The sequence below is a fragment of the Mytilus trossulus genome, unplaced genomic scaffold (genome assembly GCF_036588685.1).
Source record: "Mytilus trossulus isolate FHL-02 unplaced genomic scaffold, PNRI_Mtr1.1.1.hap1 h1tg000247l__unscaffolded, whole genome shotgun sequence".
NCBI lineage: Eukaryota > Metazoa > Mollusca > Bivalvia > Mytilida > Mytilidae > Mytilus > Mytilus trossulus.
The window spans coordinates 1,852,301-1,879,282 of NW_026963318.1; the positions used below are offsets into that span (position 1 = coordinate 1,852,301).

Sequence of the window (26,982 nt, forward strand, 5' to 3'; positions counted from 1 at the left end):
TTACTTCAGCATAGTCACAGTGTGTTTTTGAATTTGCGATACAAACAACATCTTTGATGTAAACGTGACACCATTAGCTGTTTTGAATACCTTCTCGGTTATCTTTGGTGACCCTGAGGACATGGTGACTGATGAAGATCTAGACGGAGTCGGAGAAGCAACTGGTGTGATGGCAGGAGAGACAATAGGTGTGACGGCTGGAGAAATAATAGGAGTGACGGCAGGAGAAATACTTGGTGTGACGGTAGGAGACACAATAGGTGTGACGTCAGGAGACACAATAGGTGTGGCAGCAGGAGACACAATAGGTGTGTTGATAGGAGAAACTGAAGTTGACACAGGTGAGTTTTCTGTGTTTTTGGTTTGTTTTGTTGCTGGCTCATTTATAAACGGTAGACCACGCTTCACAGCTGCAGATTGGCATTTCTTTACACTCACCCCATTCATTTGTGCAAGATTTCTACAAAAATAAATAAATAAATTAACTTATTTTTACCTTTGTGGATCATGCATGCAATCGTTCGAGTTAGAGTCATGCTAAAATACTGAATTCTTCACAATTTTAGCATTTAAGTTAAATTTGAGACGGTTTTCATGTAAAACGAAAGTGGATGCATTCATGTTCATCCTTAATATTGAAATGGAAGTTGTATTTTATGATAATACATAACATAAATTAAGGTAGAGGATGAACAGGGATGCGGCCACTTTCGTTTTCGACAAAAAACCATCCGAAAGGTGACATTTTCCGGCATTTTTGGTTGATTTTTCATATTTGAGCTTGAACCAGATTGTTTTTAATGACAAATTCAGTTCAAATCTTTCACATAAACTTATTGATTCAAATGATATAGACACTTAAGTGTTTAAAAAGTGGTCAAAATCTTTTGTCAGATGAACCTGAAATTTGAGGCCAAAATCGGTCCTTACTGGACCTACTCCTTTATTTATCAAATCCAAATTGTTCAATTAAAAAGCATGAGACTCTATTTGTAATAACATAACAGCTTTCAAACTACTAGAGTATTTGAACTATTCATATATATTTTGAATTTCACATTTCACAAACATCAGCTGTGTATTGCGAAAGTCCAGTCTTTTCCATCTGTTACATCTTGATAATATCAATGTATTTTCCCATCAAAAAAAAATTTTTAGTTTCAGTTAAAAAAGGCAAAAATTTGTGACTGAGTGTTATAACTCATTAATGTGAGATCCAGTACCTTGTATTAGGTTAGGGTGAAGAGATATAATTTTCCTCTCAGACAAGATATATAAAAAAGATGTGGTATGATTGCCAACAAGACAACTATCCACAAAAGACCAAAATGACACAAACATTAACAACTATAGGTCACCATACGGCCTTCAACAATGAGCAAAGCCCAAACCACATAGTCAGCTATAAAAGGCCCGATAAGACAATGTAAAACAATTCAAACGAGAAAACTAACCGCCTCATTTAAGTAAAAAAATGAACGAAAATGAATGAAAAACAAATATGTAACACATTTATACAAACGACAACCACTGAATTACAGGCTCCTGACTTGGGACAGGCACATACAAAAATAATGCGGCGGGGTTAAACATGTTAGCCCTAACCTGGGACAGTGGTATAACAGTACAACATAAGAACGTACTATAAGAGACTGCTTATCAAGTTTATATCATGTTATATGGTACTGCCTAAATTATGAAAGAGGAATTAAAATATCCTCCATTCTTAAAGGAGTAAGGGCCGATTTTGGCTGTAAATTTCAGCCCAAAAAAACAGCCCATATCGGCATATGTATGTAGCAGAAGCATTCTACTTTCCAATAAATAACTAAAATTTAAATTTTAACAATTTTGTAATTAGTATCTTTTGTAGGTTCAAATATTTCTGATATAATACAAGTACTAGAACTTTTTTATTTTTACAAAGGTCAGCCCTTAGTCTATGAATGTTATAGAAAAACTTACTTTATTTTTTCATAACCCTGTTGGTTGTACATTCTCTTTTTAAGGCGGTATCTAACTTTTTCTCTTGTTGTTGGGTGTCTTGCAGATCACCTAGGTACTGTATAACTGATGATATGGCCATCTCAAAACCCTGATCAGATGTGCTGTGAAACCTATTACTATGAGCTGTTCTAGTAATTTCTGCCTGCAAATAAATTGATCAATTTAGTTTCAATATTCTAGCTCTCTAAATTTGTTGCAATGAAAACATCTCTAGTATTTAAATGAAACATTTTTTTAGAATTGGTGTCAATTTCAACCACTTCTCCTCCAGTGCAAAATTGTAAAATGGCAACTCTGTGAACTAATAGTATGATTAAAAATCTGTATATTAAAGGTCATTTTATATATATAGTTACAGAATTTCCTTTACTTGATATATGTAATACAGCTACATATGAATTTGGAGACTAGTTGTGAGTGTAGAACCCTTAAATAACATGGTTTTCCTCTTCAATACTCAACCCATCCCCTACACCACCTTAAATACCCCTCAAATAATGATAACATATCTATATTTGATAGCTACTGTTTTTGTTGAATATGTTTTAAATTTATCATGCAGACCCAATGTCAAATACTATATTTAGAATGTAGGACAGAAAGTCACAGGACAAAAAGTCGGAGAAAAAGTCACAATTCATTTTTCTGATTATTTTCTTTGAATAAAAAACACTTAATTCTACAAAAACGTTTTTGCATTTTTCTTGAACTAATGTATATAAACCAATTTGTAAACAAAATTTATCAAAAAAATATCAAAGGTGATCAAATAATTGTTAAAAAAAAAACTAAATGTCAAAGTGGCTTGGCACTTAAATGGCTTCATGGTGCCAAGAAATCTTTCTTTTGCATGATTAAAATGAATAAATCTTCATTTTTCAAGTATTCTAAACTTTAATATGAATATATGTATTAAAAAGTAAATATTTTAAGATATTTCTCTTATATATTCAAACAACTGTCAACAAATTATTTGAGACTTTTTGTCCTGTGACTTTTTGTCCTTCCAAATTTGTGACTTTATGTCCTGTGACTTTTTGTCCTGTGACTTTTTGTCCTGTGACTTTCTGTCCGTTTACCTATATTTATACGCTGAAAAATCTATAATTTTAAAACTCAAATGTATGCAAGATGTACTGTAGATTCTAAACAGTTCTTACTTAGTATTCTTAAAATATACTCCAAATTATTACATTATAAAAAAATTGTAAGAGTTCAAAACCTGTTTAGTTAAGTTAAATATGGGATCAAAACTGGACGTGGGACTGTATGCCCTCAAAAGGGTCTGGATAGGGTTTACAGAATAGAGAATTACAGGCGAAGAGAGCAAATTAAAGGACTGAAAAAGAAAGAATAAAGAATAGACAAAGATGGCAAATTCATAAGTAGAGATTAATCAGTTAAATATTGTACTAAAATATATAAAATAGAGAAAAGTTAGCAAAATAAATCAAATTTGAAGAAACATTATTTAAAAAAATAAAGAATTTAAAATGAGGGGTCTCCCATGCAGACCTTCAGAGCAGATGGTTTCAAAATTTTCTATGAAGTTTGTTTTCTATGCAGCTTTATACGACTGCAAAGGTCGAACCCTGAACAGTTGGGGCAAGAATGGACACAACATTTAAGGTTGATACAGCTCTGAATTTCGATTGTGATGAATTAGTGGACACAACATAGGTTTCTAACACAGAATGAATGTGGTCTAAGAACTTAAACTTAAAAACTTTTAAATTGGACATTTACCTATTATGGTCCAATATCCAAAATCGAAATACATGGTCAGAATCAGCATATATATATACAACCCCAAGAATTAAATTTTTGATGAAATCAAATAATGTTCAATTTTAGAACCTTTAGACCTCAATGTGGACCAATTTGATAACCGAGCCCAAATATTAAAAATCTAAATACATGGTTAGATTCAGCATATTGAAGAACCCCATACTATTTAATTTTTGTTGAAATCAAACAAAGTTTAATTTTTGACCCTTTGGAGAATGTAGACCAATTTGAAAACGGGACAATATTGTGCAATTGAATATTATACAATTACTGTCTTTTGATGAGGTTAAGATGTGGTTTTATTGACTTTTGAAAAACTGATATTCACTGAGGCCAACCTTCCTTTTGTAGTCATCTATAGACCTTATGTTAAAATTTCGTAGATTTCTGTTTACTTATACTTAAGTTATTGTGCAATTTCAATTTTTGCAGTCATATAAAAATTATGATGATTTGTATTATAATATTGTGCTTAAGATTTGTTTCTAAAGTTGTTAATTTTTCTAGTGATAATGCATATTCATAAAAATTTCAGTGATTATATATATTATACAGTCAGGGGTACTACTTGTAAAAGTTTTTTTAATTACTTGAAGAAGTAGTATTAATATACTTATATAGGTAAATTTGTAGTATACTTATACAAGTGAATTTTATTTACTAAAATGTATAGTTAAAAAAATATAATGGCCAAGTTATGTCCCTTAGACATTCAGATTTTTTTACTTAAAATAGAAGTAAAAAAGTCATCATATCTTCTTTTAAATAATGTCTAAATGAGGTAAAAAATCAAAGAAATTATTTAAGTTGTTCTTTTGATCAGGGGTAAATTACAAAGTAATACCTCCTGTTCAAGACACACTAATTAAAAAGGGCACACCTGGTCAGAGAGTAATATTTTGTAATTAACATCCTGTGAAAATTAGATAACATGTTGTAAAACTTAAATTGCAAGGCCCTTTGAATAAGCTAGAAAAGTAATACACGAGTTTAAGGAAAAAGAGGATTTTCTTTTTACCTGTAAAAAATACTGAGGTAATTAAATTTTGTTAAGTATTTCTTTTATCTCATGTCTTTCACTTGACAACATAGTTCAGCAACCTTTTTCATTTTACATTTTAGCTTTATTTAGAAGTAGGATTGCTATGAGAATTATTTAATAACAAAAATCCTTGATTTCATAAATCAAAGGTGGCATTTTCAAAATTTATTTTATAGTTGCTATTATTCATATTTAAATTTCAAAAATTTACAATAAAACAACAGTTGATGCATTATCAACTAAAATCAATTGGTGTTGAAAAGTTTCTAAATATCCATTCTAAATATTTTCAATCCCATCTTTAATATTTGAATGATGGATAAAATTTCCAAAGATTTTTTTATGCACATTATGCAATGAAAACATGATCATGTATATGAATAGCTTTCAAAATTGGTTTAAATATTTTGGAAAAATATCACTAATTTTGAGAACTGCTCAGGTTTCTTATATTTATCAACACATTCAGTCTTATTTCAAAACTACACATCTTTAATAACTGCACCACATTTATAATTGCATGTATGCCTTTTCTGTATATAAATTTTTGAAGAAATTGAAATTAAATCAAAATTTATAATAAAAGCCATAATAAAAAGAAATTACATTATAATAAATCTTTAGTAAATTTATATTTCTCTTTATATATATATTCTTTTCAAAGTTGATAAAATAAATATATATTATTTACTTTTTTAATCTGCTTTAATTAAATCTTAACTGTCTCTCTGCATCATCAGTTTTGTTTCAGCCAATCAGTTTGAACCTGAGCAATAAAAATATTCCAACTGCTAATGAAAACCGTGGTCCATTTAAGTGGGTGGAGTCAGTATATTTCACCTTTAAGGGTTATATAATAAAATCACCTGTGTAATTTTTCATAATCTTGAAGTAGTTTTTCCAATGACTTATTTTATTTTGTTGATTTTATTTGTGCATGTTCAATTTGAAAAAGATGTGAAAGATGTGAAAGAATTGTGTGGGTAAGTAAATTTTAAAGCTTGTTTTATTTCAAAAGACCAGAGAAATATATGTATATATATGTCTCTGAATAGACTAAAAGGTCTAAAAATTTGTCTTTAACTTAATCCTATCAACATAGAGAACATATAATACAAATATATTGTATTATATTAATAAGTATGGTCCTACATGTACAAAATGGTATAAGAAACTTTATATCTTATGGTTTTTGTTATGCATTCTTTTCCCCTTGGACATATATCTTAGGTTAACAGAGTAAAAGTCACAAGGATAAAATTAAAATTTGTAACGAAAAAATTATTAAAAAAAGCAATTTAATAAATGTGGAAGAATAAATAAAACATTTGATAGGGAATATTGTTTGAATCATTTATGAACAATTGTAACGAAACAGTTCAATTAGTTCTTTTTTCTTTTTGTAATACCTTAATATTAATTGGAAATTATTACAAATTATGTTTGAATAAATTTCAAATATAATTTTTAGCGTTAAGGATGCCCAGACAGTAGATTTTTTACAGGAATGTAAATAGTACTGGAAATTTATTAAATGAAATAAGCTAATATTTAAGAAATCCACTGCATCCTAAGATAAAAAGATGTTGAAAAACTCTGGCAGAAATGCACCCAGTCAAGGACGTATATTAGTTATGTTAGTTATACATCCCAGTAAACTTAATATAATACATATATATATATAGTCTTTATGATCTTAATAAAGCTTTAAGAGAAATAGTATTCAAAATTTCAATATTAACATATATATATATCAATTTACTATTTTTATTATACTTTTGTTATTTAATTTCCTTCAATGAATGTGTTTCAGTTGTTATCTGCTCTTTGGTCTGGTTGTAGTCTCCAGGGTTGTAACCCCCCCCCCCCTTTTTGGGGACAATCAATGCATTTGAATGGGAACATAGTCTGATAGCCAGATCCCCTTTTCCTGTGTAAGAACTCCCCTTTTTCAAAAATGTATGGATCCAACACTGGTCTCTGTGACATATTCCCCATATCCATTCTAAATTCTATTTTTAAAATTGTTTCATATGTTTGCATTTCACAAGCCAAAAATTTCGATTTTTTTTTTTAGTATGAAACAAAATAGAAAATTTCAATTTTCATGGTTTTATGATGAATTTTTATGACATTTCATAAAAACTAAGGCAATAATTCTTATTCTTATTGCCTGCCATGAATATCTGCAGGCATATTGATTATCAACAAGAAGATTGCTCATTATTTGCTAATTTTCAAATTTAAAAGGGGGCAAAACTTACACATGATAAATGACTTACAACCTTAACTTGAACTGTAAGTCTCCATTTTGTGTTTAAAGGTAATTGTATGCTTTCATTATAATTGGTTGAGACAAACTTCAGCTACTCAGTGCAGTATCAAATTTTTTCCCCAATTATTCCTATAAACAGGCAGATCCAGAAATTTTCATACAGGGGGCCACAGACCACAATTAATTTCTCTATTAGTTCTTTATAACTTTTTGTCTCATTTAAAAAATTGCACCTAATATTTTTGTCAAATGTTTTGTTTGTGTAATGTATAGTACTAATTCAAAAACATATCCAAAATTCAGAAAGATTGCGCGATGTAACTTACAAATTTAGCAAATACACATCCATACGCCTATGGACAAGTCAAGAGATGTTCCGAAAACTGTAAATATTACCTTTTTGCACTTGACCTTATCACTCTTTACATATTAAAATCAGTTAAAATACCTTCAACAAAAAGTTATTTCACCTCTCTTCCTTCATTTCCACCCCATAAAAACTAACAAATGAATGAAAAAGGCAAAGAAAAAAAATTAAGAAAAAATACACTATAATTAAAGGGAACTATATTCGTGAACAACAAAAAAGCGGGGTCATTAATTGTGGTCTTCGGCCAGGGGGCCGGCCCACTAACTGCCAAAGAGGGGCCCACTCCAATCATGCTTGAATGACTCTATATAATCAACCAATTTTTTCCAAAAAGAGGGGGAGGCGTCCCACTGAAAAACCCTATAAATCCGGCTCTGGCCAGTTTATAAAGGGGTGTTACTCTATAATGGTAATTGACATATTGCCAACATTTGAATATATCTTCAAATTTTGGTTAAAAGCATTTAAATATACCATTATAGGTCAAAGTAAGCTCTTCAACTTGGTGCCTTGACTCAGACCAAACAGCAAGCCATGAAGGGCATCAAACATGATTATAGTGTAAAAGCATTTAAATGGAAAACCAACAGTCTAAATTTATATAAAAATTGATCAAAATTTCAATATTGTGTTACTGTCATTATGGTATGATCATAACTAAAATAAATGTATTGAAAAGTATTCAGTATTATCATATATACTTAAAATACTGAAAACAACAGACCCTTAATAAGATGTTGGCATAGCATGTTAAAACATAATAGAAGTGTTATTTAAAACTCCTTAACAAAAATTCACTGTCTACCATATTCATGAATCCATGGTAATTTATTTTACAATAATATTTCGAGGGCCATTTATACCTATCTATGTGAAATCGTATGGGCTTTCCTCATTGTTGAAGGTCGTGCAGTGACCTATAGCTGTTAATTTCTGTGTACTTTGGTCGCTAATGTGGAGAGTTGTCTCATTTGCAATCATACCACATCTTTTTAATACCTACATGAACAGTAGCTTAGGTCATTAAGTTTTCTGAGTGGAATAATTTCATAATTTTTTTTGCATGGCTTTTATACATGTATATAGCCTACTATCATTGTCTATTTGATATGGCATTTTCTCTTTGCGGAAGACTGAATGGTTGTTAATGAATACTTACATTCACTTCATTTTAATTTTGTTTGATAGTTGTCTCATAATTGACAATCATACCACATCTCTATTTTATGTTTGACAAGTATATCCAGATATGATTAATGACTGCTATTAGCAGCTTTCTAGTCACTAATGCAACAAAGTTTGTAACGATTATTTTGATTGGATAATGTCACTTTTTTACATGGGATCAATTGACAATTGATGCTACAAAATGTATATGGAAGCTCTGCGCTATCACAGAAGGCATATTTATGTAAGATTTGAAATAATGTGATAAAGACAATGTGATACAAACATGACTTAACATGCTAACTAAATGAAGTGAATTAATTTGCACCATGTGAGATCACTTTACCAGATTATCAAAATAAAATTAGCATTGTTCAAATTACCAATAGTAAAAAACAAACATATTTGCACAGACTAAGCATATTTATAATATAGGGTTTGGATGGGGTCAAATAATTATAGAGTAAAATGCCCTTAAAAAATGAAGATTAGAGAATAACGGGCAAAAAAAGTGAAGATTAGAGAAAAAAGGGGTTAATTTTTGAAGATTAGATATAAAAGGTATATTTTTGGAAGATTAGAGAAAAAATATTTTTGGAAGATTAGAGAAAAAAGGGGTGAAAATTAAAAGTTTACAGAATAACAGACCCCCTCCACCTTTCCAGACCCTCTTTAACTTTGGGACAGGATTTCCCTTTTTTCCAAAGAACATTACTTTTTTATTTCCACTAGAATTTTTGTTTGAAATATGAACATATAAAATAAGGATACTAGAAATAACGTAAGATTGATCACTACAATGGAATAGGTTGATTAAAATGAATAATTCCTACTTAAGACCTTGTCACCTTATCCATGGAATCTATTTTACAAAATTTGTTGCATGTCATATTTGTCCTTTATTGGATACACTAATATGATTCAATGCGGCCCCTTATGCAATGTAAGAGGATGTCGCTACTTTTTATAGTTTAATACAAACATCTTTACTTCTGAATGTTTGTTAAACCAATTGAACTATGAATAAGTGCTAATAATTATATTTACACGGTGAAAGATCCACATGTGAATAATTTAAAATTGCCAGAAAGCTTTACATGTTTATGCATGCAGCCCATTTGCAGTACTGTTTTTATCTAGTCCCCCTTCATAAAAGATATTGTTCTCTTCAGACTTACCTCCCTTAACACATGCCTGTTTCAATTATACATGCCTGTTTTAGCAACATTATAAATTTTTAACCATAAACTTAACATGTACAGCCAAGTATCATATTTGCTCTGCAGAGTCAAAATTAAATGTAAGTACACACATTTGTCAAACAACAAAAGTATGAAATATTTGGTTGCTTATATGGGGAATTACTGAAGCGGAGCAGGCCCCTATTAGGCAGCAACCATTTGATTTTCGGGGGGGGGGGGGGGCTATGTTTTTTTTTCTGTACAAACTTTTTTTTCGACTTCGGCCAAAAACTATCTATTTTTTAGCGACAAACCAAAAACAATTTTTTTTCTTTCAATTTTAGCATTACAGGATATAGTGGCAGCTGAGGGTGAAACAAACATTTTATTTTCTCAAGGTCCAAAACAAATTATTTATTTCACCAAAACCACAGGAGGTTGAAATCCTATCAATGAGGGTCTATAAATATGTCAACTCGACTATCACAGAGAGAAGCTCTACTAAGTCGAGTTGACATATTTATAGACCCTCATTGATAGGATTTCAACCTCCTGTGCCAAAACCTGGAAACAATTTTTTTTAGACCATACCCAGAAAATCAAATGGTTGCTGCCTTAAGGGCATACGATACAGTTTTGATCCTGTATTTACAAGTTTGTGAAAATTTGCAATTAGGCTATATTTTACCTGATTAATTCAAATATGTAATAAAAAACATACCTTCAGGTGCTACTTTTTGGGTAAAATTAAACGAGGTCAAAATTTTGTATATTTGCTCAAAAATTCAGATTTGTGGCTGTAATTTCTTTTTCGAAAGAAAACATAAATTTTTTATTTTAAAAGATAAACACAAATTGTTTTTTGTTAAATAATCAGAAATTTCTGACTCTATAGTCAAACTCTGAAATCATACCTGGGGTACTTCCTATATTTTTACTATATATCATGATATATAATAACCTATAATGGTTTACTTTTTAAATTGTTATTTGAATGGAGAGTTGTCTCATTGGCACTCACACCACATCTTCCTATATCAATATAATTTACTATTAGTTAAAGTTAAATTCTTTGATTCATCGTTTTTACGTGATGAAGGCTGACAAATTGGGCCTCGTTATTTAATTATTGTTGATGCTTATAACCAATAATACAGATCAGGTTTGAATTTTACAGTTCTACAATTATGCCTCCTTTACTAATAATAATTTAATACATATAATTAAATAATTCATATTTCTTTTTTTCCCTTCTCCAACTTAAGTTTGCCTCAACCTTATTATGGTGGCTAAGTATCTCATTGATATATATTAAGAAGATGTGGTATGATAACAAATGAAACATCTCATCAAGAGACCTTATGATGGAGATATTTACAGCTACAGGTCACTATACATCCTTCAACAATGAGCATAGCCCATATTACATAGTCAGCTGTGAAAAGCACCAACATCACTTAACTGGGACAATGGTAATAAAAAGGACCTATAAAACCAGACATGTCAGATGAAAAAGGCTTAACTCATCATCCAACAATCATGATTTGTAAACACTTAAAAAAAACATTCATTAGGATGTATATGTTCCAGACCATATGAGTATTTGGACCGTACGATCTGGACCGTATACGTATCCTTGTACGGTCCGACCATACGCGTACGGTCAGACCGTATGAGTATACGCGTACAGTCCGACCATACGCGTACGGTTGGACTGTATGAGATACGCGTACAGTCCAGTATGAACTGACCATACATGCATGTTATTTTATCATATCGGTAATTAATTAAATTGAAACAAGCAATTATCACAATCTTTCTTATAGTAGTGATTTTTAGTTTTACAAATTGCTATTGATAATTTATTACAATTAGATAAAATGAACAAACGAACAATTGAAATTAAGTCTTTGTTTAATTTTAAATCTGAATCCTATTTTGGTACTATCGCCCAAGGTGACACAAGTCAAGTAACGTAATTTTTTACGTTTTCTTTTATTCAGTTCATGCATGTTTCTTTGCATTTGCATTTTGTGGTAACGTTGCTAAATATTCCAAAACAATTGACCTCCCACATGATATTTACTTCCAATATCTTCAATTTCACTCATCATATTTCAATTAATATATTACTGATTGACATGCTAGATAAAAGAGATTAACAGATTGAATTAGCGTGAATTTAGAAAAAGTTAAAATATAAAGTTTTTGTTTTAATTACAATTGAACTTTTTTATATTTATTTGATAGTTAAGTTATGTTGATCTGCTATATATATATATATGCATTTGTATCTAATAAACCTGACCATCTTTTTTTATATAAGTCGGACCGTATGAGTATTTGGAAAAAGTACTTATACGGTCCAGACTGTACGCGTACGGTCCAAATACTCATACAGTCTGGAACATATACATGGTGTACAAATACCAATTACCAGTAATCTTTCAAAAAATTTAAAGTTAATTATTACTGATCATATAAAAAATAGAAACATCTGATGATACTTTCTCAAATTATTCATATGGACATATAAAAAATCAAAAAATAACTCATAATTCAACTGAAGTTCAAATACAAATTGGGTGTGAACCTGAAGTGTGTGAACATACTTGGGGGCGAACATGCGAGGTGCAAGCATGTAGCTTGCAAAAGTATGTTGGGTTTCTATGAAGTTTAACTTGAGCTTAAATTTAGGAAACTATAATTGGGTTAAATGGATAGGGATATTCTAACTTTAAACATATTTATTTCAAAAAAATCATCATGATCATGTTCATGACATACATAAATAAATATTATACAGTGATACAATTAGCCCAGGGCTTCGAAAACAAGGTTTTCCTTATATAAACCTGTCTCTCTAAATAAGATTTTATGGAAATAAGTCCATATCAGTACAGTGCTTGAACATTCATATGTAATTTTTGTACATAATTTTTCAACATTCTTTTGATATAGAACCAATTGAACTTTCATATTATAATAACCTCCTTTCTTTGTATAAATAAAATAAAAGTACATACCTGTAATGGTAATAATTGGTAAGCTGAGGTTTTGGGCTTAAAGTAATCATCTGTCACAAAGTTCTTCTGGACCTGGTCTGTCTGTGTAGCAATGGAGACTTTCTGCTGATTGCATGAACATACACATTTGGTCATCAAAAACATGGCACAACATTTGCAGTTCAAATAACACATCTGAGTAGGTGTCTGATAGTGTTGAGGAGTCTGAACATAGGGTCTAGGAACGAATAAATTCTGTGGTGATGCAGTTTGGTTGAAGTGTTGATGACGCGCTAGGTATTGTTGACTATGCTGTTGGGAATCCATCATTAATTTTGTGTGAACAATAATTAATTTAAAAAAAATTAAGGTACTCAGACTATAAAGGACTGGTTGAACCAATCAATAATTAATATATTTTTAATATCAGCGATTGGTGTAATATAAAAACAATTTTTTTTTCTTTTTAATGATTGGTCAATGCAATGCTCATGACAGTGTTGTTAAATGCCAAATTTAATAGAAGCCATACAAATATTTTGAGGAAATGAAATGTTAATTAAGATATTGTATGTATTCTTTTGTTAATTGCTTTGTTTTCCAGGTGCCCTAGTTGACATCAAGGGATATACAATCTAACCTGTGTCTATTTTTTCTCCTTTACCAAAAAAGAAAAGTATTTTCTACATTCTTACTCAAAATAGACATATTTATTGTTTACCTAGCTTCTCTCTTGATATCTCACTATTTATTTCAAGTTTGGTTTATCATGTTCATTGGTCTATAAAAGGGAACAAATTATGGCACAGACAAAAAGTCATGGAAAAAAAGTCACAGGACAAAAAGTATTTTATTTGAATTAAAAACACTTATTCCTACAAAAATATTTTAGATTTTTTTCTTGAACTATTGTAAATAAAGCAACTGACTTTGTAAACAAATTTATCAAAAAAATATCAAATATGATTCAAAACAAAATGTCAAAGTGGCTTGGCACTTAAATGGCTTCATGGTACCATGAAATATATCGTTTGCATGAATAAAATTAATAAATCTTCATTTTTCAAGTATAATGACACATTTCCTAAACATGAATATGAATATATGTATTAAAAAGTAAATATTTAAAGATATTTCTCTTACATATATTCAAGGACCTGTATAGTTAGACTATACAAATCCTTGATATATTCAAACAACTGTCAACATATTATTTGTGACTTTTTGTCCTACCAAATTTATGACTTTTTATCCTGTGACTTTCTGTCCGTTTACCTTTTGAAAGTATCATTTCAACAATCATATCTGTTTGTGAAGGAATATATGTATATAAACAGATATAAGACTTGTTAAATATTAAAACATTTCACAGTTATTTTTTCATGTCCATATCATACACATTTTAAATGTCTGTGTATTTAGTGCAAACTTATTGGTTTCCATGAATTAACCTTGCTCCTACTAAAATCTTTTTTTTTCAATATATCATCCATTCAAAATGACTCTCGGTTATTTTCATTAATAATTATCAAGATTGATCATGTTGATTGTTTCATATCTTTCAAAATTAAATTTCATATAAATTTAATTGTTTGATGATCATTAGTTGAAAATTCTTTTTAAAACACAAATATGTAATCATGGTAATGGCTTCAAAAACTGAGTGTATATTAGCTTGGGTCCTGTTTCAGTTTGTCTTTTTCAAATAGAAATTCTCTTTGACTATAAAGAAATGAAAATAATTAATCCTTTGATGGTTAATTAACCTCATCATTGCTCATATTTAAGGTTTACAATTACAGCATAATTAAATCTATTAAAGGTTTTAAAAATGCCAAATAAAGACATTCAGCTGGACCAAATCACTACTTCACTTTAAAATTCATGACCCATTTTCTGTTACTGTGTAAAATTGTGTCCCCCATCTTGCTGTTTGAGACAAAAAAAACATGAAGAAATACATTTGGAAGGGGTGTATAAAAAAGACTGTGAGACAGAAAGTCAAAGGACAAAAAGTCACAATTCAGTTATAAGATTATTTTCATGAAACAAGAAAACACAATTGAGGGACCTTATACTGGAAAGAATACTTAATTATACTTTGTATTACTGAACATCTTAAGCTAAATAAGTTATGTGACTGCTTACAAAGTTGCATGGCAATAAATATATCTTGTAGACAATATGATAAAAAAAATCAGCATGGCATGTTAAATTTAAAAAAACCTTTTTAAATGCCTTATTAAATAACAATAAAATTGAGAAAGGAAATGGGGAATGTATCAAAGAGACAACAACCCGACCATAGAATACATGTATTCAAAGAAATTGAATACTCATTTGATTTATCAGACTCATCACAATTATTCAAAAGTAAAATGTATATGACTGTGTTCTATAAAATGGAGGTTTTCCAATGAAAAAGGGGGGGATGTAATTTTTTTCCAGCAATTTTTAATTTGTGAATAATTCTGACATATGTATTTAATGTACTTTGAATGAAAAGGCAAATTACTTAAAGCATACCATTTAAGAATAAAAGGGTCATCTAAAACCTAGTAAGACTGTTCAAAAATAATTTAGGGGCAATTATGGCTGTAGCTCTTACTTAATAATAAATTTAGAAATGCATAATGAAGCTATAGGAAATAAAAAAAAATTGTCAACTATTATGCACCAAGCTCCTCATGTTAAACTTTTTTCAAACAGGGCGTTAGACTAGGGACATTTATACAACACATTTTGCACTTTATCAATAATATTTTTACAGTGTGTTGTACTACATTTGAGACATATCAATATATATAAAAAACTTCATTGGCTCTAACTCAAAGTATTATAACAACTCTATCTTAACCCTTTCCTTCATTGATTTTTTTTTGCATACTTGATTTGCATATGATTTTTCAATAGAATTCTGACAATATGATTTCAAGTATTAATGCATTGCAAACAACAAATATTTCATCAAATAAATTGAAGTGCTGTTTTTCTTTTGGGGTCTTAAAAAATACTTTTAGTGGCCTTATAGTGCAAAAACTTTTGTCTAAGTGCACTAAGAAGTCCTTTGTGGTATTTCTTCACATCGTTGAACCAGTTGCATTATTTGCATTAATAAAACCCTTGCCATTATTTCTATAGGCAGATCCTGGGGGCCCTGGGTTCACCCTTTCTTGGGAAAATTTGGTTGGTTATATTGGTGAAGGGACATTTAAGTGTTATTCTTGTCCATCTGAAGGTCCGAATATTTGTTTAATGTTCTTCTTTTTCTTTTGTTTTTGACTTTAGCAAATAAATTATGAAAATTATACACAATGCTTTTTAATTTTTCCATAAATGGAATGTAGGATCGCTTAGTCTCGCTTTTTCGACTAAAGTCGAAGGCTCGACAAAAATTAAAGCAAAAGAAATTTGAACAAGCTTGTGTACTGATACATGTTTGATTGTACATTTGTAATCTTTCTGGTTTCATATCAAAGTAGATGCAAGTTAGACAGCTCAATATTAAAAGGGACACTAGCTGTCTAAATCAGATTCACCGATTTGACTCAAATTCTCATATTAACTTGTTTTATACCAATTATAAAGCATTTATCTAAATTCTGAAAAGTTTAAAATACATAGCTGACTTGGCATGGGCATGATAATATGGATCTTCATTCCATGTGTATTTTAGTCTAGATATACACATAAAAAATGTTTCCCTGAAAATAATTGATCAATATTACATGACTGTTTAAATGATTTTATTTTATGAATTTAAGAAATCCATTTTAATTGTTTATTTCATACACATAGGCCTTGACCTATAATGGTTTACTTTTATGAATTGTAATTTGGATGTAGAATTGTCACATTGGCACTCATACCACATCTTCCTATATCTTATATATAACTTTTTCCAAGTGCATTCCAACATATAATACATGATTGCGACTTTTTCCGTACACATATATATGCAAAAATAAACCTTAAGGTGGTACCTAACACTATAGGGAGATAACTATGTAAAGTCAGCTCAACATTTTAATTATGTTGTGTTGTAAAAAATATATTAAGCTTTTAAATGATTAAAATTGGTGTTTGTCAAACTTCTATATAACCAGTATAACTTTTCTGACAAAACAGTTGGTTCCAAATTTTTGAAATTTTTATATTTTTATTAAAAGGTTTGCAAAGTAAATACTTTGACAAAATTTTATTAGATTTAAACGAGCCAAATTAATTTAAGGGAAAGTGTTAGGTACCACCTTAACACATTTTATTTTCATTTACATTTGAAAAGGTATTTTAATGTGAATTGCAACCTATTTTCATGCCCCATTTAGTATGCCCCATGTATGGTATTCTTGTCTGTGTGTCTGTCCGTCTGTTCTTTGGTCTGTCTTTCGTTTGTTTGTTCGTTCCTTGATCTGTTTTTTGTTCATTTGTTTGTTTTTCTGTCAGTCTTAAAAGTCCCGCTTCAGCCGTGTTCAGGTTAAAGTTTTTTGTCAAGGTAGTTTTTGATGAAGTTGAAGTTCTATCAACTTGAAACTTAGTACACATATTCATAATGATATGATGTAAGTGGTACTCCAAATTAGAGTTTTGACCCAATTTAGCGGTCCAATGAACATAAAAAAAAATGGGGGGCATTGATGTATTATGGACACATTCTTGGTTAAGACATGAAATAATATATATCTATTTATTTCAGGGAAACAGACCTATATGGTACAGAGAGGTCGACAGTATTATTATACAACATGGCATCAAGCAGCAAACAAAAGTGCATGTGTACACTCTGTAATGGAAAGTCTGTTCCAAGAAAAACTTTTAAAATACATTGCGCAAAGACCCATGCTAGTCATCTGAACTCCATATCACAACTGGGCAATGTTTCAACGAGCAGTTACAATAAAAAAGTACAGGCACAGCAAGAAAAGAATGATCTACAGAAACCATTGTATGAAGGATCTTCTAGAACATTGATTGAAGCTATATCAGAGCATTTTCTTATATTTTCATCAAACAGTGGAATGTCCAAAGCAGCTTTAACTGAGTGCTTACAGCACGAGAAGCGCATCATGCCTCAACCTAATTATTTACCAGCTTCATACAAGGAAGCAGTTAAAATGATCAAACCAAGTTTAATTCCTATAAAACAGTACAAATGTTGTGTTAATGACTGTAAAATATATCCAATGAATGACAATATCCGTGAGTGCAGCGTTTGTGATGAATCACTTCTGTATAAAGACACCAATCGTTGTAAGAAGACATTCAGCTATATGCCAGTTGTTCCAAGACTTGCTCGTTGGTTCGGAACAAAGAATTTAGCAAAAATACTTTATGCAAAGAAACTTGACACAAATGGGAAACTGTGTGACTATACTGATGGACAAATATTTCAAGCAGAATTAAATAACGGTATATTTAAAGACACTGATGTTGAGCACTGTGTACCACTTGCACTATTTACTGATGGTGTAAATCCTAACAAAAACAATGCTGCTCAGAAATCTATGTGGCCTATCATCTTGACTTGGATATCATTGCCTCAGGAGATTCGCTACCTTCTAGGACCAATAATGTTGGTCGGCATTATCCCAGGGAATGGAAGAAAAGAGCCTAAGTCTGTGGATCCATATATTACAATATTGGTTGATGAGTTGCTGTCCAATATGGAATGTCAGCTATATGATTCCCACAAAGATGCTCCAGTGACAGTTAAGATAGGGCTACTCCAATATCTGTGTGATATTCCAGCATTTGCAAAATTGCTGCACTTATCAGGTCAAGCAGCATTAAGATCATGCACATTCTGCAAAGAAGTTGGTGTAAGGAACAATTCCCTGAACAAAACAATCCACATATCAAACAGACAGTTCCTAAGTGATGATTCTGCCTATAGACTTGACTGCACAAACTTTGCACTTAAAACCGTTGTCAATGATCCAAAGCCTGCATTTTACTCTAAAGATGAAGAAATGACAGCACGTAAAGATTTTGATTTGAAACCAAACAAGAACCAAAAGACCATCCACCAGAAAGAAACTGGTTTAAGAGGCATTCATCCCTTGTATCCACTTCCGTATTTTGACAGACTAAAGCAAATGCAAACAGATGGTATGCATACCATTTCAGATGTTATTTCGAATGTGTTAGATTTCATTAGTGGGAAAACTGACAGTGCAAAAGTGCGAAATTGTGAGAAGCAATACAACAGATTTGAGCAAACTTGGGTGACCAATAAAAGAAGGAGTACAGATCCGGGAAAACAACCTAAGAAAAAACAGAAAAAACAGTCAGAGCCCCAGTCAACAAATGTTGTCACCGAAGAAGAAGTCAGTTTTCCAGATGCTCCATGGTCTCTCTCAAAGAGTCAAGTAAAACTTGCAGACAAAAGAGCACAATCTATTCAGTACCCTCGAGGATTCGACTATACACCTGCTGACCATTTCACCAGACAGTGGACACTTCGTACAATGCATGGAAAGCAACAGGTAAGTTGTTAAATCAAATTTAATATTTCAGGCGCGGATCCAGATAGGGGTTCTGGGGGTTGGGACCCAACTTTTTTTTTAATGATCAATGCATTTGAATGAGGACATGTAATTGGAACCCCCCTTTTATCCTGGGTTAGGAACCACCTCCCCTTTTAAAATGGCTGGATCCGCCCCTGTATTTAGAACATTTCTAGTGCTTGAAAGAAGACAAAAATACTGTAAATTCAGAAATTATTGTGAAGTTTTTATTAATCAAAATTTGAAATATAATATGACTCATAATATTAAAAATTATGGAAAGGTATTATTTCACTAAATTCTGCTTGTAGTTTATAAGTCTTTCAGTTTTATACCTAGCTAAGGTTTTGTAAGGGTGTTTATCATGTTTATTACATCTGGATAATTAACATATACTATTTTAGAAATTCTGGCTCATAAGGGAAAAAAATAATTATCCATCACAGTCCTAACTATAGAAATTAATGTATTTTGTAAGCCATATAAGTCACTGCACAATCACATCCATAAACACTGAGCTAAACACACACTGAAAAGTAACAGAATTGTTTGATCTATAATGTTTTACCTTTTAATAATTGTGACTTGGATGGAGAGTTGTCTCCTTGGCATTCATACCACATCTTCTTATATCATGTATATCTATGAAAACAGTCAGTCAAACTTATAAACTGGGAAAGCAAAATAAAATTTTTTTATAATGTTGTATGATCATGATGACTACATAAGACAACTGACAACTTTAAGAAAATGACAAGGTTAAAATCAACAAAACAAAAATAAGATTGGTTCAGATATTTTAATGCATACATTTAAACAAAATTTAAACCATACTTAAAAAGGAATGATAAAAAATAAGAAATAATTAAGAGGTGGTAGAGGAAAATCGGGAATGATTTTATGAACTAAGCTATTTCTTTTAATTAAGCTTAAACTTGAAAAGTTGGCAAATATGAAAAATGGAATTTGCTTAAAATTAGAATAGCTGTATGTTCATGTACATTTTTTAATTAACTTTTCAGTTTGTAACCCAAAATGCTGCTTCATGGTGTTTGAGAGGTCTACTAGGACAGCAACAAGAGAAGACACTTTTTCAACTATTTGATGTGTTGAGCAGACTTGTTAAACCTTCATACCTGAAAGATGAAATTCCTACTTTGATAGAAGACACCCATATTGCTGTGACACTACTTGAGAGAGATTTTCCACTGACGTTACAGGTATTTTGTTATAATATATTTGAATATGCGTGTACTGACAAATTAATGCACTGCAAAGATGATCAAATTAAAAGACCAACTGTAAACAAACTTATTTTTGGCACTTTCTCGAGTAGAAAATAATCATAAATAATCATCAAAAACCTGAATCTTTCTTATCAAAATTACATCAAATAAATAAGAAAATTGCTCAATTAAATGGCTGTGAAGTGGACCAGAAAGGGTAAAACACTAATTTAAGTATCTGCAAAAATAAGTTGGTATACAGTATTAAATTGAATAGGTTTCTCAGTTTTCCTGTCAAAGGTCAGTTCTTTTCCAGAAATTGATTTGTTCTTTTAATACTACTTTTAGCTCACCTGACCTGAAAATTTTCAGACAACCAGTTGTTGTGTTGCTACCCCTAAATTAGTAATTTTAAGAAATTTTGCAGTTTTTGGTTATTATCTTGAATATTATTATAGATATAGATAAACTGTAAACAGCAATAATGTTCAGCAAAGCAAGATCTACAAATAAGTCAATATGACCAAAATTGTCAGTTGACCCCTTAAGGAGTTATTGCCCTTTATATTAATTTTTTAACAATTTTCATAAATTTTTGTATTAAAATTTTTAGAAAATATTTTCCACTGTAATTACTGGGCCAAGTTCATTATAGATAGAGATAAATGAAGCAACAAGAATTTTCAGTATTTTGTGTATGTTTATATCATTATATTATTTGTCACAAACTTATTGTTCAGATTTTTATAATATCCATTCTCAATTTTATTTATATGACAATAAATATTTGATTGATTGATTGATAGTAAAGTGAGATCTACAAACACATCATGATTACCAAAACACAATTTTGTCATGAATTTATCCGTCCATTTTTTAATATGCACCAAGGTGAGCGACACAGGTTCTTGAGAGCCTCTAGTTTGGAACTAGTGAGGAATACTTATTTTTATCTTTTATATAAACAAATAAGATGTGGTATGATTGCCAACGAGACAGCTCTCAAAAAAGACCCAATGTCTCTCACTCAGAATTAAACAGCTAGAGGTCACTGTATGGTGCTTAAAATTGCTGTTGTGTAAATTATACATGAAAAAGCATGTTTTTTTTTGTAATTAGAAAGAAAGCTTGATAAGATTTTTTTTTTAAAAAGAGAGAAGTTATTAAACTCATGTTCTTGCTACCAGTAAAATAAGAAATTTCTTTAAAAGCATAAAATTACTTATTTTAAAAGTTATCTCCCTTTCTATGGTTATTTGATAAGGAGCAACAATTAATAACAGATTGAGAAATGGTCATTTTCATTTTAATAGTTTCTACTCTATCTATATATTTCATAATTAACATTACAGAATTTGACGACACATTTACTTCACCACATACCTGAGGGGTTTATGGACTTTGGACCATTATATGATAGGTGGTTGTATCCACTAGAAAGAGCCAACAGCTGGATAACAAGACAGATTTTACAGCATGGGCATGAAGAATCTACAGTCATGCAAACATACTGTGTAAGCAACTATTTATGACCATTTTCATATAACCAACTTTTGTATATAGGTTCTACAATCAGTGGCAGATCCAGAATTTTTCATAAGTGGGGGCCCACTGACTGACCTAAGAGGGGGGGGGCGTTCCAGTCAGGCTTCAGTGATTCCCTATATAAGCAACCAAATTTTTTCTCCAAACAGGGCCCCCCCTAAATCCGCCTCTGACAGGTTTTCTACTCTGTGGTAAAACATTCTTGTGCTCGGTCAATCATATAAGTGCAGAGTAACAAGACTAAACCGGCCAGAGAATCAAGGATACTTTCTATATACCAAATAGATATAAACCAAATCAGACCTCCCAACTATCCTCATTTTCAGGACTGAACAAAAAACTGATACCGGGCGTGTAAAAGTTGGAAACCTAAAAAATTATTGATTACCAGTTTTATTTTTTCTGATAAATTTCTATTAATCTATAATTTACATGGGGACATATTTTATAAAAAGTTTACGACACTTCCCTGATTAAAGGTCACAACAGGTGTCATGATTTGTTGTTCAAGTAATCTGCCTGTCTGATAGGTCATTACAGTCTTCAAATTAATTAATTTGTAAACAGAATCAATTTATCATATGGTCACTCTTAGCAGTGTTTACCATAGTTTCATGACAAACTCATAAGTAACTTCTGAAAGTCAAAAACTATAATTAGCTCAGTAGAAAACAGCATTGATCTTGAATTTGATTTTTGAAATCTGACGTGTTTCTGCCCAGTCCTGATTTAATTTTGATGCCATTTTGTATTCACTTTTACTGTGTATAAGCCTTCGGCAGTAAAAGCACCTTTGATTTCAAAGACAGATAACTCAAATTTTATCCATTTTCTCATAAATTGTGATAGACTAACTCTGTCTTCATCTTCATCCTTCTAGCTCAAGGACATCTAGGTTTAGGTCATTTGGGTCATGGTGTAATGATAAGAAAGTCTTTTATTTATTAAGGCTACTTTTCTCTATTCTTTAAGTTATATTGCCAACTAATTAGAACAAGAATCATACAATTCAAGAATCAAGGCTCCTTAGATATAGGAAGATGCTGTGTGAGTGCCAATGAGACAACTCTCCATCCAAATCACAATTTATAAAAGTAAACCATTATAGGTCAATGAACGGCCTTCAACACAAGTTTGGCTCCTTAGCTCATCATCAGAATACCAAAAGGAAAAATAAGAAAATGAGACCATTTCAAGAGTAAAAGATATGGCATACTGAAACGCCACAAAAAATGCACTAAATTCCCTGTAAAGATTTAAAAAATTTGGCAGGTCTGCACAATATATGAAAAAAAGACTTTTTTTTAAGATTAACTTTAATAAAAAAAAAATGGGTTGGGTTACAGTACCCAGTATCTCCACTTATCAAATAAGTATGGGTGTATTTCCTTTACCAGATACTGAAACGCCACAAAAATTGCACTAAATTCCCTGTAAAGATTTTAAAAATTTGGCAGGTCTGCACAATATATGAAAAAAAGACTTTTTTTTAAGATTAACTTTAATAAAAAAAAAATGGGTTGGGTTACAGTACCCAGTATCTCCACTTATCAAATAAGTATTGAAGAGCCCCCCCCCCCCCCCCCCCCCAACCCCAACCCCAACCCCAAAAAAATGACTGATTAAAAAACGACTATGTCGTGTATGTATACATTATAACTAAATAAATAGGATTTTGATAATAAGTTATGTCCTCAGTCGTACAATTTAGATAATATATTACAATTTTGTTTTATTATCTTGTCTTTTTTTCCAGATATATGACTGGAGTGTTTTCAATTTGCTCAATGGAACAGTCAAATCTGACAGTAGCAGGAAGAATGCACTCCATAAAGTTGCAGAGAAAGTTTTGCCAAGTGAGGAATATCCTGTTACCAGTGTCAATAGTATACTATCCAACAGCTTATTACAACGGGAGGACATTAAAGATCTACATTGTAGATACAAAGAAATTTTTCCAAACTTACAATTTGAACAATTTGATGTAGATCCCACAGTAGAGAAGAAAAATACAGTGTTTAGATATGACGAAGACCGCAAGAGAGAGGTGTATTTCACTACTTATTTATATCAGTCAGTCTCAAGATCATGTGACTATATTGTATGTGTAAGACATCCAACAATGCTGTTTGGAAAGATCAAGCAGATATACCAACACTGTTTCATGGACAATGTTTTTACTTGGGTACGACTAGATGTATTTCCTTTACCAGAGGCAAGTGGATCTTTTTGGTTTACAGAGAATGTAACATTGACTTCAAAATTGTGTCTTTTGAAGGATATCAGCAATCCTATTGTCACAGCAGTTGAGGATGGTGTTATTTGGTTTTTAAATGCTTAAGCCACCTGTTGAATATGTTACAATTGTTGTACAGACTTTTTGTACAAGTTGTCAGTTTTCTGTGAACCTCTTTACATAAATGGATAAGATAATAAGCAAATTATAAGCATACTGTCTTTGGTTATGCCTATCTCTATCATTATTTTAATAATATCTTTATGCTACAGTTATGTACCGGGTATATAGAATTTCAATTTTTTTAATTTCATACAAAAAGACTATATGGTATTTTGTGAACATCTAGTCAAAGAGAACAGCACTTCATTATATAACCAAAAATACAAACTGACTGTCCCAAGTCAGGAGCCTCTGGCCTTTGTTAGTCTTGTGCAATTTTTCAAAGTTTAGTATGACGTCCATTATCACTAAACTAGTAGATGTATACATATTTGTTTAAGGGCCAGCAGAAGGAAACCTAAGGGTGTGGGAGTTTCTCTTGCTACATTGAAGACCCATTAGTGGCCTTTGGCTGTTGTCTGCTTTATGCTCTTTGACACATTCCCCATTTTAAATTTTATTGCTTGCAAACATAGAGCTTGATATTTCGAGAAAATCGTCTGATATTCTTTAAATTTTTATAATGTTTTCAAAAAGTGATGATCAAAACAACTGATATTTTACTTAATGCTTTGTTATAAAAATTTTTAAGAAAGTGTATTATGTACTTTGCTGTTTTACAATGACGAAAATGTGCTAACTAAACTTGTATATAATTTATAATTCCTGTACTTGTGTCAATCATATTATATAAAGTTTTATTTATTGAGGTCTCAAATCTGTTGTTAGTTATTTAACAGATATAAAATAACTTCATAAGGTATGCCCGTGCCATGTGCAGGATGCCCTTGTAAATTAAAATGTTCCTAACACTTTGACTAAAATTAATTTGGCTCGTTTTATTTTCTTAAGATTTTTACAAAGTATTTACTTTGACCCATTGACAAAAATATAAAAAAATCAGAAAATTGGAACCAACCGTTTTATCAAAAAAATTACACTGGTTATATAGCAGTTTGAAAAACACTAATTTTGATCATTGAGAAGCTTAATATTCCCTTAACAACACAACGTAATTAAAACGTTTAGCTGATATTGCAGAGTTATCTCCCTGTAGTGTTAGGTACCACCTTAAGGTAAATAAATTTATGTCAGTAATTGGACTGTGTTTGGCATGCCCAGGCTTTGTCCAGGGTACCTTTGTACTTTGAAATTTTCCTATTTGAAATTTAAAAAAAATAGCCACTGGACTGTTTATGGTATGCAAATGCCAATCCTTAAATTAGAATCATTAAACATGCAAGTTCATTTCAAAAAGCTGTTATACAAAAAATATATTCTGTAAACAATTCATAAATTTATTTAAAATACCTTTTAAGACATTTTTCTTTTTTCTGCTTTAAATATTAGTATCATTTCCTATTTAAATTCTTTTAGATTGGTGAAATTCGGCTGAATTTAAATTTCCTACCATGAAAACATCATCAAGAATTGACTAGAATATATCAAAATCCTTTCAAGGAAAAGTTAATTTATTGCATAATATTTTTTAAAACTGTCTATAAATCACATCCGTTGATTACCTCTTTATTATTTCTATTTTAGGGATTGGATATATATATATACTCTAAAGTCTAAATTTATTTATATATATTATATTATGTTTTTCGTGAAATTTTGGGTCAATGCTGTAATAAATACAATATAGATTTCAAATTGTAGTTTAAAATTTATGGCAAAGGGAAATAACTGTTTTTATGTTTTAAAAATTAATTTAAAGGAAAACTTAATTTATTGTACATGTGTATAATAATTTTTAAAACTGACTATAGTGTTGATGAATGTTGAATTGATGATTATATTATGTTTATTGTGAAATTTTGCTGTAATAAATATAATATGGATTTCAAATTGTTGTTTAAATTTTTGGCAAAGGGAAATAACTGTTGTTAGATATAGCTCCTAAATTGATGAAATACAGTAGAGAGGTACAGAAATAGGTCTAGGTTGGTAAAAACTAGGTCGAGTATGAATCAGACTAGGTCGAGAAAGGTTCAGACTGGTCGAGTATGGTTCAGACTAGGTCGAGTATGGTTCAGACTTGGTCGAGTATAGTTCAGACACACACAAAATGGTTAAGTACTGGTCGAGTAAAGGTCGAGTACAAGTTCAGACTGTTAAGTATGGTCCAGACTACAGTCGAGTACTATCGAGTAATTTTCAGACCAATTCAGACTGGTCGAGTAAAAATCAGTACAGTCGAGTACAGATATAGGCCATTTCAGACTTTTTCTGGTTTGTAGTGTACAGTACTTCGTCACATAGTAACATTTGTTTTGATCAATTTGTTGAGGTTCTACATGAGGTGAAAAAGTTGTACATATACCCTGGTAGTTTTCTGAATAAATGCTAACATCTATGGATATCAACACATTCATCTGTAATATATATCTATACAGTATGAGTACATGTATGTCTCAATGTTGAAGGATGTACGATTGCCCATAATTGCTTACATCAACTTCATTTGAA

General features: G+C 30.8%; 2 protein-coding genes across 3 annotated transcripts; one reads left to right on the plus strand and one right to left on the minus strand.

Moving 5' to 3' along the window:
- Window positions 1-9,547, minus strand: LOC134701588 (protein psiD-like). The gene is made up of 3 exons (XM_063562720.1): window positions 9,483-9,547; window positions 1,966-2,149; window positions 1-460 (listed from the first exon to the last, which is right to left on the minus strand). Exons 2-3 carry the CDS (start codon window positions 1,995-1,997, stop codon window positions 1-3), a joined length of 492 nt encoding a protein of 163 aa, XP_063418790.1. The 5' UTR covers window positions 1,998-2,149; window positions 9,483-9,547.
- LOC134701587 (uncharacterized) lies at window positions 221-26,643 on the plus strand. Of its 2 annotated transcripts, none has more exons than XM_063562719.1 (5): window positions 221-341; window positions 17,532-19,320; window positions 20,364-20,561; window positions 21,920-22,081; window positions 23,869-26,643. In XM_063562719.1, exons 2-5 carry the CDS (start codon window positions 17,581-17,583, stop codon window positions 24,451-24,453), a joined length of 2,685 nt encoding a protein of 894 aa, XP_063418789.1. In that variant the 5' UTR covers window positions 221-341; window positions 17,532-17,580; the 3' UTR covers window positions 24,454-26,643. The 2 variants fall into 2 exon arrangements, with proteins under 2 accessions (XP_063418789.1, XP_063418788.1); XM_063562718.1 differs by lacking the exon at window positions 221-341 and adding an exon at window positions 9,842-9,949.
- The last annotated feature ends 339 nt before the right edge of the window (window positions 26,644-26,982 follow it).